At 46.0% G+C, this 14,824-nt stretch overlaps 2 protein-coding genes across 5 annotated transcripts; one reads left to right on the forward strand and one right to left on the reverse strand.

Moving 5' to 3' along the window:
• Positions 1–876: 876 nt before the first annotated feature.
• LOC111605415 lies at positions 877–13,985 on the forward strand. Of its 4 annotated transcripts, none has more exons than XM_023323923.2 (11): positions 877–1,087; positions 2,277–3,595; positions 3,688–3,823; positions 3,899–4,137; positions 4,210–4,364; positions 4,432–4,599; positions 4,738–4,928; positions 4,997–5,376; positions 7,551–7,681; positions 7,750–11,366; positions 12,690–13,985. In XM_023323923.2, the coding sequence occupies exons 2-11, from the start codon at positions 3,443–3,445 to the stop codon at positions 13,973–13,975; spliced, it is 6,456 nt and encodes a 2,151-aa protein (XP_023179691.2). In that variant the 5' UTR covers positions 877–1,087; positions 2,277–3,442; the 3' UTR covers positions 13,976–13,985. The 4 variants fall into 4 exon arrangements, with proteins under 4 accessions (XP_023179691.2, XP_023179689.2, XP_023179692.2 ...); XM_023323921.2 differs by having other exon boundaries at positions 877–1,074; XM_023323924.2 differs by having other exon boundaries at positions 877–1,052.
• On the reverse strand, positions 11,715–12,562 carry LOC111605417 (translationally-controlled tumor protein homolog). Its single transcript, XM_023323925.2, has one exon. It carries the CDS (start codon positions 12,376–12,378, stop codon positions 11,860–11,862), a length of 519 nt encoding a protein of 172 aa, XP_023179693.2. The 5' UTR covers positions 12,379–12,562; the 3' UTR covers positions 11,715–11,859.
• Positions 13,986–14,824: the final 839 nt, after the last annotated feature.

Below are 14,824 nucleotides of genomic sequence, written 5' to 3' on the forward strand. Positions count from 1 at the left end.
ATCAGCTATGTCACACGGACAATTCAACTCTTTATGATACTCATATGATACTGTTATGCTGTATTTAGCGAATTATTCTTATCTGAATTGTAGGGCAGCAGTGTTAATAACATTTAAGCAGAATTATTAACTTCGTACTCAAATACTTCATTTTGGATAACAGCACAGAAAATGTAGACGAAAGAGAGTTAGAGCTCGCGTCCTATGTTAGAATTGTTTGAGAAGCAATTTACCGTGTTGGTGCATATATTTTTGTAGCTGTATAATATTATAATTTTTTCAAAGATCAAGCAAAACATTTTATATTGCATTTATTCCGATCAGTTAATGTGTTCATTATATTCGGTCTACTTACGACTTAGGGTTGGTTATCATGCGATCAGAAGGGCTTTGCTAAATTATTATTGAATTAAATAAACTTCACAAAAAAACTAATCGTTATAATGATTTGAAATAATATTTTATCTTTAGATTATCTAGCTATATGACTTTGAAAAAATTCTAATATCGCGGGTAAATTAAGTTTAAAATCTTTGAGCGCAGGTGTAGATGAATCATATTTCGTTAAGTAAATATTGTGAGAACACGACTGTCATGTTTCAATCGATATCTTTGCTTCTTATCGATGTATCGTTAAAATGATGTTGATTACATCACTAAGCCGCTGGCACTTGCAGTCCGCTGGCGATACAAAGAATTAATAACAATTTTTTGGACAAATGCAGCGGATTGTTTATGTTCCCATTGTATGCATTTCAATTAGAATTAAATTCCACAATTTTTAGAAAAAACCCCGTTCAAATTCGTCAAATGGAACACAATTTAAGCTACCAAAAATAATTTCCACAGCATTACGACGAGCGTTCAACTCCGAAAATACTTTAGTATCAATTCGTGATGGCCACCCGCCATTAAGTAAAAACGTGTCCGCAGAAGAAAAACAATTTCAAACGTTTTTGTTGACGAAACTGTCAAAAATATAGCTGGTTTCGCTGCGGAAAACAAAAATACAGTGAAAGCATATGATTTCCACTCAATTTCAACGTGATAAGGTCAAAAAAAGTGCAAAAGAATGTGCGTGAAAAATGTAAATCGATTTTCTTGTTTGTGAAAAAAATCTTTTCGCTGTCTTTGCCTCTTTTTCGAGTGCAGCTCGCCAGAGGGCGGTAGTGATACACGCTTCGGAGTCGCAGAGTTCTATGCCGTGTTATTAGTCGTCAACGCCGTTGTTCGCCCAACCGATAACTATTGTTTTGCTATAGCACAGACGAATAAATAAGCAATTAATTTTAATATAGTGAAAAAGAATATTTTTCTGCATGCGTTTCTTGCTTGATTTGAATGCTGCATAAAAATATTTGTTATCGTTGCGTTATGGCCGCTTTTATATAGCGCCGACGTTACAAGCAAATAACTCGCGGCCTGGGAATGCCATTCGCCGTCGTTCGGCTCTGGCCGCCATTACTGCTTCCAGCAAAACCACGCTATACGCAAAATTCGTGAAATTCGTATAAATTTTTTAACGAATTATCAACAAAATTGTGCGTGCAGACATGTGAAAAGCGTTGTAAAGTGTGTTAAAAATTAATTTAAGCAGTATAAAAAATACCGCTGCTGGAATATATAAATGATTTGGATAATAATTGCAAAAAACAAAACCCACATGAAGAGTGCTACGTTTTTTCGTCGTATTTTGCGGATAGGCTTCGTGTTTTTTCATCGTAGAATTCGCCGCGTTTGTTTGGGCGAACTCGCCGCGTGTGTGTTTGTTTATGCCGCCTTTTTTACGCTCGCATCGGCGGTGCGGCTTTTCTGCTTCTATCTTCTCGTGTTCCCTATGATTTTGCATTTTTTTCGAGTGTTTTAAGCACAACTACAACTCTTTTTATTATTCATTTCACACACTGAAAACTGAATTAAAATGATTCATCAGTTTTGTCGCCAGCAAATTAACGATCTCATATTCTCCATAGCGTCAGACAATAACAAAATAATAATATGTGCATGTGGATGTGTGAATGTTTTGTGTAGGAGTTCTTGTTGTTCTGTTGTATAGTATAAATGCGTGTGTGTTGTGCAGTTGCAAATGAAATACACAACTCGAGATAATTTTCCCGCGCGCGCGTTCATATTTGAGTCTATCATTATCTGTTTTGTTTGACTGTATGTCTATGTGTGTGTGTGTGTGTGTGTGCAACTGTTTGCGCTTGTACGTGCATGCGCTTGTGTGTGAGTGGTTTGTTTACTTATTAGTTGTGTTTGTTGTTGCTTTGCAGATTTGAAAGAAATACCAAGAACAGCAACAAAAGAACAGTAACTAAACGCCACTGGAAGTCAATAATAGGAAGACAACAAACAAATAAATTTATTAAGAATAAAGATGAACTGAAATGTGCAAATTTGATCAACGTAATTATGCCAATTCACATAATTTTTTCGATTTCAACGTGAAAAATGTCGTCGACACAATTGCTGCACTCGTTATTGTTGTTGCTACCACTGCGTTGTCGTCGTAATTGCAATAAACTAATCTCTTTGGCCCTGTTGTTGCTCTCAGCGCTGTTTGCATACAACGAGCAACGACAGCAGCAGACGGCAGCAGAGGCAGCGGACGACGACGGCAGAAGCAGCAACAGCAGCAGCAGCAGCGGCGGAGGAAGCGGCCCAGCAGTAACAAAAACAACACAAACAACATCAGCAAGAAGTTATCCAACAGTTACGTTGGACACGTCTTTGTACACAGCAGTAGCAACTGCCGTGGCCGTGGTCGAACGGCGTACGAACAAAAAAGCCGCCAGCAGCAACCGGAGCCGGGACGTGGGTACGGGCACGGAAACGGAAACGGGCACAGGGGCTGCGTATATTAGCTGGCAGAGCAGCCATTGCCACCGCAGCCCCGGTGCTCAGTCGGAGGCGCAGGCAGAGCAGCCGGTGCTGCGTTCACCAACAACAGCAACAACAAATAAGACTCGCTCGGCGTTAACGTTGACGTCGTTACATAAGCTTAAGAGCAGCATATCTCCTCCATCCATAGACGCTTCTTTTGCGAGGCTAACAACAGTAGCAACAACAACAGTAACAGACACAGAAGCTGCTGCTGCAAAAACTAGAACAACGAATCTGTTGAAAGACTCGTGTATAGAAGCAGCAACACAAACACAAGGAGTAACAAATCGCTGCTGTAGGAATCTGAAGCAGCCGTTGCCAGTGGTCGTTGCGGGATTAGCCATTGGCAGTTGCCACTACATAGCACCGATAGCAACTTAAGAGCCACCGCCACCATCACCCCTCACCTACTACAGCAATCAGCAATATAATCAGACAACATTAGCCACAACAAACAATTCCACAAACACTTAACAGCAGCAAAACAACAACGTTCCATACAACACACAACATCCAAAAGAGAAGAAGACGAAGACGAAGGAAAAACAGCCACAAAATGTCGAAACTATCATTTAGAGCACGCCACTTGGATCCGTCCAAGCAGATGCCCATCTACTTGGCGGAGGAGTTGCCCGATTTGCCAGAGTATTCGGCCATTAATCGCGCTGTGCCACAAATGCCAAGTGGCATGGAAAAAGAGGAAGAGTCGGTGAGTTATTAATGTCGGTGATGAATATTTAGATTAGCATACAAATGGCGCCAATTGAATCACTTTGCTAATGCATATTTACCAATTTACAGGAGCATCATCTGCAGCGGGCCATTTGCACTGGTCTTATTATACCCACGCCAGAGGTGTTGCAAACGGATCAGCCGTTCTATGATGCCTATTATCCGCCAGACTACAAAATGCCCCGCCAAATGATTCACATGCAACGTAAGTGCTGAACAATGTAGAATCTTCAATGTTTTCCTTTGCTAATCAATTGAGATTGGCTATTGCAATTTGCAGCCTTGGGCCTGGACACAGAGGTGCCAGACTATGACATGGATAGCGCGGATGAGGATTGGCTGAACCAGCAGCAACGCTTGCAGCTGACTGAGTTGAGGTTCGAACAAATGATGGATCGGCTGGAAAAGAGCTCTGGCCAAACAGTCGTCACACTCAGTGAGGCAAAAACGTTGCTTAATCAAGACGACGAGACTAGCATATCAGTGTACGACTACTGGCTGTACAAGCGCCTTAAAATGGTAAGCTAACGCTAAAGATCATTGTAATTGCTCTTACGAATTTTAACTGTTTGTCTCCCTTTGCTATTACAGCAACATCCGCTGATACTCACCGTCAAGACGGAGAGCCGACCTGGGGCAAGCTCTAATAATCCCTATCTGGCGTTTCGACGACGCACTGAAAAGATGCAAACACGAAAGAATCGCAAAAACGACGAAGCCTCCTACGAGAAGATGCTTAAGCTGCGGTAATTGGACAACTCTTCCTCTCAGACCAATTGCTAAGCTATTTTTCCTTTTTTAAATGTATTACAGACGCGACTTGCAACGCGCTACAACTATATTGGAAATGGTGCGACGTCGCGAGGAAACAAAGCGAGATCATCTCAAGATGACAGTTAATATCTTTGAGAAACGTGTGGAAATGCGCGACTTTAACGGTGCAGTCTACTCGGAGCTGAATGCCCAATATAAGAACTCGAGGTGAGTTTCATTCCGATGGGGCTATAATAAACGTATTACTTTTTTTCATGATTATGATCATTACAAGTCGTATTCACCTCGGTTAATTTAAATCATGTAAAAGATGTTAATATAATAATGTTGAACGATTCCTTTCAGACCCGTATACAATTCGTTGTATACGAATCAATACTCACAAGGCGCACCGGCGGCTGGCACAACAGCGAGTGGGGCTCTGCTGGCCGGCGGTGGTGTGCTGCCTCCAGGCATATTGGCAGCAGGAGCAAACAACAACACGGCCGTCTATGGGCAGGCATCGCAGTACCTGAACACATCGAGTCTGACCATGGGTATATATATAGATATATAATGTGCTAAACATGCCGAATTTGTTTTTAATATGTTAACAAATTTTCAGATGGCATCAGTGCTAGCAGTGGCAACGGTAGCAGCAGTCGAAAGGAGAAACGGCCGTATAAAAAACGCAAGCACAAACTTCCGCGTGAGAAGCAATTGCAGCAGCAGCAACATCAGCAGCAGCAACAACAACAGCAGCAGCAGCAACAACAGTATTTGCCGGGCCTGAGCCTGGCGTCTTCAGCGTCGGGCATTTCACCTGCGCACCTGCATCGCCTTAATCGCCAGAGCTCTTCGCCGGCAGGCAACGAGTCAATTGTGGACAGCGATGAGGACGACTATCTTGCCGTCGGCGCCCAGAATGGCAACAAGCTGGGCTCCGAGAGCGAGGAGGAGGCTCCGTTTGCATTTAGACGCAGGTCCAGGTGTAATTACCTGCGGGTAAGCATATTTAACTACTGCATGTCTATATCGAACTGTATTTGGGCTATGCGGCAAAGCCTTACTAAATTCCCTTTTCTGCAATATAAGTTACATCAAAGCAGCTAAATTCTTATCGCAAAACAGTCTATACGAGAAGTAATTTTGAACTCAACTGTTCTATTGAAATGAACGAAAAGAACAATTAATATTGCTTACTGGGTAGTACTCGACTAGGAACCCCAATCAATCTATACGTCTTTTATACACAATCACTTAACACTTACAATTAATTGATAAATAACTTTTCTTTTACTTAGACTTTGTCACTCATATTTTCAAAGCATGATAATGAAATTTCTATTTCCAAAGCACAAGTCACTACTATTAGAATTAGGTTCGCTTAAAACCAATACACCCGTTTCCAAGCGGTTCAGAGTATGACAAATATTCACGATTAGATTTTATAGATAGAAAACAAGTCTATTTAATATTGATAATATGTCTATTAATTGGTAATATATTTATTATCAATCTGCCTCCGTGTATTTGAAAACAGTGTGTGGAATATCTAAGAACTTAAGACTGGTGCTGAGCGCTCTTAAACGTTACTCTAAATGGAGTGATTATGAGTACACGATCCATTCTTTATCTCTCCGCTGCATTTAAGCTCTCAAATTGGCAAGAGTGGCCGATCTTCTGTCAGTCTATATCTGCTCCCTCCGAGAAGATCTTTAGATTGGGGCGGGCATTTCCTTTGAAGTTCTTACAGGTTTTTGCCTGTTCTATGAAACTCTCATCTAATAGTGAATAGTACGCATGTGTTGCATGCTCTTGACGAGTTGCATCAACTGTTTGTTGTTGAACATCATATTTATAAAATTTAATAACTATAAAATTGAATAACTAATCTGCTCGTGCGTTTCTCATTACTCGTAACTTTACGGATTTGCACACGCTTTGCTTAACTAGTTGCTCCTGCGCTCTTTTTTTGACTCTCTTAATGTGTAAAACCATTAAAGCTCTTGTGAGAGCAAAAAAACTCTATTCGTATCTGCTCGTGTGGATTTTGCTCGTGCGCTTCACTTTATCGGCACACGCTGAACTTTTCGGTTTCGCACACTCTTTGCTTAGCTAGTTGCTTTTGCGCTCTCTTTCTGTCTCTCTTAATGTGTAAAACCAGCAAAGCTCGTGGGTTACTCTTGTAAGAGGAAAAGAACTCACTTATACCTGCGTTGCTTTTTGTATGTATTTGTGTATACTAGTGGTTGCTAAGGAACTGATCTATACTATGTATTAGACGATAGTTTGCAAACTAAGCAAGTGAGTATCTGTGTACATACAACTAGTGGCTGATTCATTGGCATTTGGAAAATGTAACTAATTGAAAACTTGCAAGTTTCAAGTGCTCAATTTCCATATATACATACGTATACACACAGAAGGGTGGTTTCTTTGAGCATATCTTATAATAGTTAACAACAAATTTTGAATTATTTCCTATTTTAAATGCCGGCATTGGCAAATGCAGTCAATATTTAATGAATGATGACAATTTTAGAGACTTACGCATGTTAAATGGAATGAGATGAATCAACTTTGAAAATGTTATTAAAATCCGTTAACTGGGACAGAAGTCATTAAAGACAATGTATGGTCCCTTGGCACTGCACGCACACACATACATTCAAATACGCTGTCAACTCTGTGGAGTTCTATTAATAGACTAGCATGCGTGCTTTCATTGTATTTGAACAGTCAGCTGCTCGCTTAGTTTTGCATGTATTTCGCTGACATCAATTCTTGCGGCGACGTGAAATGATGCGATAGCAGAAGTATTTGATACGTCGACACTCGGGTTCGAATCCTGATTATGATCAGTTTCTTCTTTGGACAATTAATGTTCTTAATTAAATTAATTAGTTGAATTGACTTGGTTTGTATTGAATTTATTATATTTGAATTTGGTGGGTTAGTTTTTAATGGCTTTGCCAAAATATGTGCTATAAGCACCTTTTTGAATATGCTTATTAGGAACGTGGAAATGTGATATCTAATATCTTTTGCAAAAACCGGAATCTGCGAATGTGGAATATATATTTGTAGTGTATATCTAAAGCTGTAAGCCGATGGATAAATGCAGCCAGATATCACTAAATAATCCTTGTTTCCTATATCTTTTGCCATTTGTACAGACGCGTGGAGTTGACGAAGGTCGTTGGCCCTGGGAGTCGCCGGCTGAGTACGATGAGGAAGCGCCGCCCGGTGCGGCAGTTGGTCCTGACGCTAAATACCGTTACACGCTAACGTCGATCAACTATTATAGGTGCGATATGCCCGTTGTTAATTCTATATTGAATTATTTTATTGATGACATTGTTAATATTTTCGTAGGCCACGGTGCATAGGCTTTGCGCGTAGGCGTCTGGGTCGCGGTGGTCGCGTGCTGCTTGACCGGGCCAGTAGCTGTTACGACGATCTGTGGTCTCAGTTCGATTATACGGTATTGGACAGTGTAGTGAAGAGCGGCAAGCCTTTGAAGCACGATCTTAAGCAGCAACTGTCCAAGCCCAGCTCCCCGCCAACCGTTGTTGATCTGCCCACTTGCAAGGCGGATAAGATTACCGGGGATGGCAGCGCAACTCCCGAGGCGGTCCTTAAGGTTGAGCCGCCCGGGGAACAGGTGCTGCCCAAGGAGGAGCGGCAGGAAGATGAGGAAGAAGATGATGAAGAAGAGGAGGATGACCTGTGCACAGAGGATGAGAATGTCTCGCGTCTAAGCATCTACAGCTCGGCGGTGACGTTGCAGCAAAGTCCCTTCGATAAGCGCATGAAACGCCGCCGAATGCACCGCAAGAAACAGCAATTGCGGGAGCAGAATGCTGCGAAACGTCTGAAGAGCGCCGTCATTGATAGCGAAGACGGCGTGGCTATGGACGAGGATACGCCGCGTCTACTTCCACTGCCTAGATCGTATTTGCAACGTTTGGCACTGACACTGCATTCGACGACGACGGCGGCGGCGGCTGCGGCAGCTGCAGCTGTGAACCAAATGCAGGCGGAAGTGTTAACGGATGCAAATGCGATGAGTTTGGAAAAGCAGCCGCAGCAGCAGCAGCAGCAGCCAGAGCTGGAGCTGAAGCAGGAAATATGCGATGAGCTGATAGAGCAGTCACGCCACGCTAATCATCAGCACCACCGTTCCAATAATAATAATAATAACAACAACACCGTGTTTAATAATAACAACAACAACAATAGTAGTAGTAGTAATATGAATAAGAATGTTAGCATTAGCGAAAAATTCAATGTGATAAAAGTGGAGGAAGCGGATGCGGACGGAGATGATGGGACAACTCTGAGTGAGCAGCCGGTGGCCTCTACCTCGGCAGCAGCAGCTGCAGCACGCGCTGCCGAAGCGGCAGCTGCAGCAACAACAACAAACGCAATTGGATCTGCAAATTCAGCGGTCGAAGTCGAGGAAGTGGCCAGGACGATAAAGCGCGAACTGATCGATGCCGATGACTCCAATGAGCCCCTGAGCAGCATACGCACAGCGGCGTCTATGCAGAGCAAGCAGCAGCAGCAGAAGGAGGAGGACTTCATGGACGATGATGAGGCCGAAGATGATGTAAATCTGGCACAGCTCAGCAGCATTATACGGCACACAGCGGTCAAGAAAGAGCTGCAAGCGCAGCAACAGCAACAGCAGAAAAGGCAAAAGCAGGAGCAGCAACAGCAGCTGGAGAGCCAGAGCCGATGCTTCAACCAGATGCCCGATGTCATTCGTCTGCACAATAAACAACTGCACATTGATGCTGGGGAGCTGGATGCGACTGCATCAGCGCCAACAGAGGACGACAGCGAAGCCTACGACTATATGGGCGGACTGTCGCCGACATCTAGCCAGCGCCTGGACATCTGCAATGAACTGCTGTCGGAGATCAGGCGCGACTGGCTGCACTTTCGGCCAAAGACGCCTACGGACGAGCTGTCGGACAGCAATCACGAGGACGAGGACAATGGCAAGCTGTGCGATGCTGCGGCCGTGGACTGGACACAGGATACGCCCATTAGCATCGAGCTGAGTCTCTTGGGCAAGGGCAGTGACGACTTCGATGCCGCAAACGAGGCCCACTTCATGAGCACCGCCTTCAAGTACACGGATCTCGACGCGGATGCTCAACTGCTGCAGACCGCCTACGCGCTAGATTATGCACGCGACAGCAGCAATCGAAGTCCCGATAACACAAATGGCGACTGCTCCGACTCTGGTTCGGGCTTGGGATCGGGTTCAGGTTCCGGCTCTGCGTTGGAGTTCAATCTCAGCTGCGGTGATTCGCTCAACGACATCAATTTGTTGGGTGATGATCTGGTCAACAATATATTGCACGAGTGCAGCATGGATGATCCCAAGAATAATGCTACCAACTTCTGGAACATCCTTGACGGTGAGACGGCAGTCGACGATGTCGACAACGCTGAAAGCCTACTCGACTGCAAAACCACCAACGCCTCTGAACTGAAGCGCACGGCACGCCATCGTGCACACAATCGAGGCCCAACGGCTCCCCTCGGTAGCTCCAGCTTTAAAACGGCTGAAGTGCAGTCGTCCTTCTTCTGCCAAGCAGCGCCCGTTAAACAGGAACCGCCGCCGGAGGCATCGCCAGACGCTGCACCGCCAGAGACAACGTTACCGATCAAGGTGGAACCAATGGAAGCCATATCCACACCGCCGATCGCGTTGCCACACACAGCAGAAATTACCTTAACGACAACCTCGCCCGCCAATGCAGTCCCAGTAGCTACAGCTCCGGCTGTGCCAGTGCCAGCACCAGCACCAGCACCACAACTGGTGCCCACGTCAACTTCAGCGCCGTTGATTGCCACCAGCACAGCAGCCACCCATCTGCTTAACATACCCGCCCAAATCACAACGCAACAGCAGCCGCAACAGCAGCAGCAACAGCAGCAGCAACAGCAGCAGCAACAGCAGTCGCAACAGCAGCAGCAACAGCAACTGCCTCAGCAGTCGAAACCTGCACAGGTGGCTGTGACACAGCAGCTGCTAAATCAGTTTGCCGCTAGCGCGGCACCAGCTGCCACGCAGCTGATCGCGAGGACTGAGTTTGTGAGCAGTGGCACGGCCGTTGGGGATATTGTGACCATAACGCCGCATACGGGCAGCAGTCCGCTGCCGGCGTTGACACCGCAGCAGCAACAGCTGCAGCATCAGCTGGCGCAGGCGCAGCTACGGAATGTCACAGTGCAGCAGAGACAGGCGACACCCCAGCAGCAACAAGTGCAGCAAGTGCAGCAGGTGCAGCAACAACAGCAGCAGCCACAACAGTTTCTGCTGCAGATGCAGCGTGATATTGTCGGCTCACCGGCTGTGATCTCCTCGCAGAGCATTGTGACGTCACGCAGTGGCAACCATATGATATACACGACGAGTAGCGGCGAGATTATGACAGCGGCCGGCCAGGTGGGCGCCCAGAAGGTGACCTATGCCATACAGAAGAGCGGCGGCGGCAGCAGTGCCTCCATCGGACCCAACACTGTCATCACGCTGTCCAACGTTAAGCTGCAGAACGACGACAGCTCGGCGTCCGCCTCACAGCCGTCGAGTGTCAATATCATCAACACGGCCAGCGGGCAGCAGTTGGCGGTGCACAGCATTTCGGGTATCCAACAACAGCAGCAGCAGCAGCAACTGCAACAGCAGACAACGAGCAGCACGCCACTCATTGTGACCACGCGCAACAACAACGCCCACCAGCAGCAGCAGCAGCAACAGCACCAGCAACAACAGCAGCAGCAGCAGCAGCAACAACTCGTACAGCAGCAGCAGCAGCCGATTGTTTGGCGTCAGGTGAGCGGCACCAACACAGCGGTGGCCACCACAGCGGTGCTCTCCAGCACCACAACTGATTCTGCAACAGCCGTGGGCAATAAGATTGTGTGGACGAGCCGCGCCACCCAGAAGCGACAGAACGGCCCCGAAAACACAGGTGAGTCAGCCGTCCTAACTAAGCCGAGAATGCGCATTGTGAGTGAGCAGAAAATTAACAGTTATTGACTTCATTGAGGGTTTGTGAAAGCCGAAATCCCTTCATCGATTTAGAACATACTAAATGAGGGAAGATCAGTTATTAAACTATGAATCTTAGGTTTCTCTCGCTGTAAGCCAGTTAAAATAGGGTAGCATACTTTCTAGGGCATCTCAAAAGGCTTCTGTAACAAGATTAACTTCTATATTTAATTAATTGCGATAAGTTCGCATAACTTCCATGTGAATTACATACGTATTTGTGTTATTGAGACAATTTGAATTTTATAGCATATCTATTGGGGTTAAATGTGTTTCTGGTTTCTGTTATGTGTTGCATATCCATCCGTTTGTGTTGCGTTTGTTGTGCAGCGTTTTGGTAAATATTTTTATAATTTTGCATATATCGGAATAGGGATTTTTAAAAAGTTTCTGTCAAATAGAGGTCAGAGTGCTTATAACTTCTCCTCTTGGAGACCGTGCTTGAAAAACATAAAAACTGGAACGCTTTCGCCGTTCAGCTGGCGATATTCGCACATGGCGACCATGCCATCGATGTCCATGGATTCGCCAGTGAAGAACTGCAGTTCCTTGAAGCGCCCAAGGATGTCCTTCATCGCTTTGTTCATATTGGTCTTCAGCACATCGACTTGGCCTGGAGCATTCTGCTGCAGATTCTCGAGCACCTTTTTCATATAGTCCTTGAGGTAGAGCGTGAAGGACTTCTTGTCGGCAAAAGCAAACGATTCCTGCAGTCGATGATTCAATATCACATCAACACCACTTTCGACGCCCACATCGGCGCCCTCGTCAGCCTCCTCGGCCGATGGATTGGCACCGGCCAGCACAATGTTGTCCTGGTTGCGGACAACCAACTTGCCATACACTTCATAGATAACATCGTCGACCAAATTCATCTTATACGTATCGGTGAACATCTCGTCCCCAGTGAAGATATCCTTGTACACTTTCATAGTGAATGTCCTTGCGCAAACAGCTTTCAATAAAGCGGACACCAACTCGCAACAAAGTCTACAGCAATATAAGATTAAGATAAGCTATATATAAGAGAACTTTGAGAATTTGTTGTGCATGTTATTTAAAAAACGTATTGTTTCTATGACGTAAAACAAAATGTTGCTAGCTGGATCAGAAAAGTCTGAAATGGGTTCTGACAGGCTAAGCTTACCTTGTAGTTGGCATGGGCTCAGGATAATCTAAAAATCTCTCTCTGAGATATGTTGTAGCTGAATTGTGTTCTCATTGTGTGCTTTGGCTTTTGCAGATTATAACAAACTGCTGCTGAACCGGAAGTTCGCGCAGCGTAAGGTGGTGCAGCAGGCGGTGACACAGCAGGCCGTGACGCAGCAGCAGTTCCAGCTAACGAAACAACAGCTGCAACAGTTGGTGCAGCAGGAAGATGAGCTGGTGGCTAGTGGTGCTGGCGAGCAGCTGACACTGCAGGACGGCAGCGATGCACTGCAGCAGCAACAGCAACAGCAGCAACAACATCAACATCTGCAACAGCAGCAGCAGCAACATCAGCAACTGCAAAAGTTCAGCAAGGTGATTAAAATGTCGCCTTTTCCGCTGATTGTGTCGGACCTCAATCAGCCGCAGCAACAGCAGAAGCCCAATTCAGCAGCGACCATTGCGGCCAATCACAACTACAGCCTGCAGCCGGCAACAGCCATAATCACCTCCCAGGCGGGGCCACAGCAGGCCAACAAGATCTTCCTCACGAGCAATAGCAGCGGTGGCAGCGGCGGCAATTTCATAGCCACGGCCAGCGAACTGCAGGCAGCTGTGGCTGCCAGCAACGCGGGTCAGCAGAAGATCCACTACAAGGAGCTGCCCAATGCCAATGTCAAGTTGAACTTCGTGAGCACTGCCACGACAGGCAATGCGGCCGACACGCTGGTGAGCCAAGCGTCACAGCAGCTGGGCGCCACCACTGTGGTGTTGAATAAGACAGGCTCTCCGCTGCCCACCGCCATGCAGCAGCAGCAGCTGCAGCAACACCAAAAGCTCAAGGCAGGCGGGGCGCAAGTGCAGGTGCCGGGCTCGGCTGGGGATAAGCGCGTGCTCTACACGAGCCTGCTGAATATGAAGCCATTGCAGAAGAACAACAGCGGCCAGATGCAGATGCAGCTCGGTGCCGCCGGGCTGCAGCAGGTGCTGCGCGGACGACTGAATAACTCTGGCATATTGACGCGAACTCTGCCGCTGGGCACCACTGTCAACAGTACAGGCGGCGGCGGAGGCGGAGGCACGCCGACGACCATACGCCAGCTAGTCACCAGCAATGCGAACAATGTGGGTGCAGCAGCGGATGCCATCGCCAAGGAGGTGGGCAAGGTGCATGTGACTGTGGAGCAGGTGATTGCTAGTGCCAACAATGGCGGCGTTGTGCTACCTACCAACACCAATAACAACAACAACAACAGTAATAGTAACAACAACAACAATGCAAACAGCAGCAACAACAACAACAACGGCAGCGGCACAGGTGGAGGCGGAATGAACGCAACAACGAGCAATGTGAACGCAACTCCAACGATAAACAGATGAGACGCGGACAGCAGCTAACATCCAATGTCAAGTGGAGGCTGTTGCACACTTAATCTGCCCAGCGGCACCTCGCTCAGCCTTACGCCATCCGTAGCGGCAACGAGGTCCAGTCCGCTGATGCTTGCCCTGGGTCAGTTGCTGCAGCCGCCGCAATGCTGCTGCGCTCTCTGCCTGGTCAAGCTGGGCAAGCAGACGTCTGCATAGGAGAGCAACTGCTGCTGCTGCTGCTGCTGCAATTACATAAAAATATATAGATTATATATATAGAAATTCATATTGCATATATATAAAGCAAATACCTACAAATATTCGATGTGAATATATACAAATTGCGAGACCCTCCGCCAGCCCCCTAAATTGGATAATTGTAAAATATATTGCGAAATGGAATGGTATCGGATCGGATGGGAGGGATCTCGCTGAAGCGTGGAGTCGACTCGAGCGGAGTGGGGCTGGGCGTTATGATTTATGTAACTCTTATGATTATTATGTAATATGTAACTTGTTTTCGGATAGTTGCTTGCACTTGCATACATACAAAACTAAACTAAACGAAACGAAACGAAGATGCAGATGGAGATGCAGATGCAGATGAAGTGTATAAAAGTCGATATAGGAGAAGCCACCAATAACAAAAGTTCGCTTAATTTTAGATGTGTGTAACGATTCAGGTCTTATTTTCAAGATCGCCTAACCCTAAAGCCTAAATATTAACAAATATATATACATATAAATATATATATATATATATTAACATAGTAGCGCTCAGCCCCGCATTGAGGAAACCAACCAACCAACCAAGCAAGCAACCAGCCAAGCAAACCAACTAAATTAGACTATAAACTATAA

Source organism: Drosophila hydei, unplaced genomic scaffold, assembly GCF_003285905.1.
Source record: "Drosophila hydei strain 15085-1641.00,03,60 unplaced genomic scaffold, DhydRS2 tig00000060-arrow-pilon, whole genome shotgun sequence".
In the NCBI taxonomy this organism is placed as follows: Eukaryota; Metazoa; Arthropoda; class Insecta; order Diptera; family Drosophilidae; genus Drosophila; species Drosophila hydei.

Coding starts and splice junctions, on each gene's coding strand:
- LOC111605415 (XM_023323923.2), top strand. CDS start 3,443: ATGTCGAAACTATCATTTAGAGCACGCCACTTGGATCCGTCCAAGCAG. Junction 3,596..3,687: donor TGGAAAAAGAGGAAGAGTCG/GTGAGTTATTAA, acceptor ACCAATTTACAG/GAGCATCATCTGCAGCGGGC. Junction 7,682..7,749: donor ACGTCGATCAACTATTATAG/GTGCGATATGCC, acceptor ATATTTTCGTAG/GCCACGGTGCATAGGCTTTG.
- LOC111605417 (XM_023323925.2), bottom strand. CDS start 12,378: ATGAAAGTGTACAAGGATATCTTCACTGGGGACGAGATGTTCACCGAT.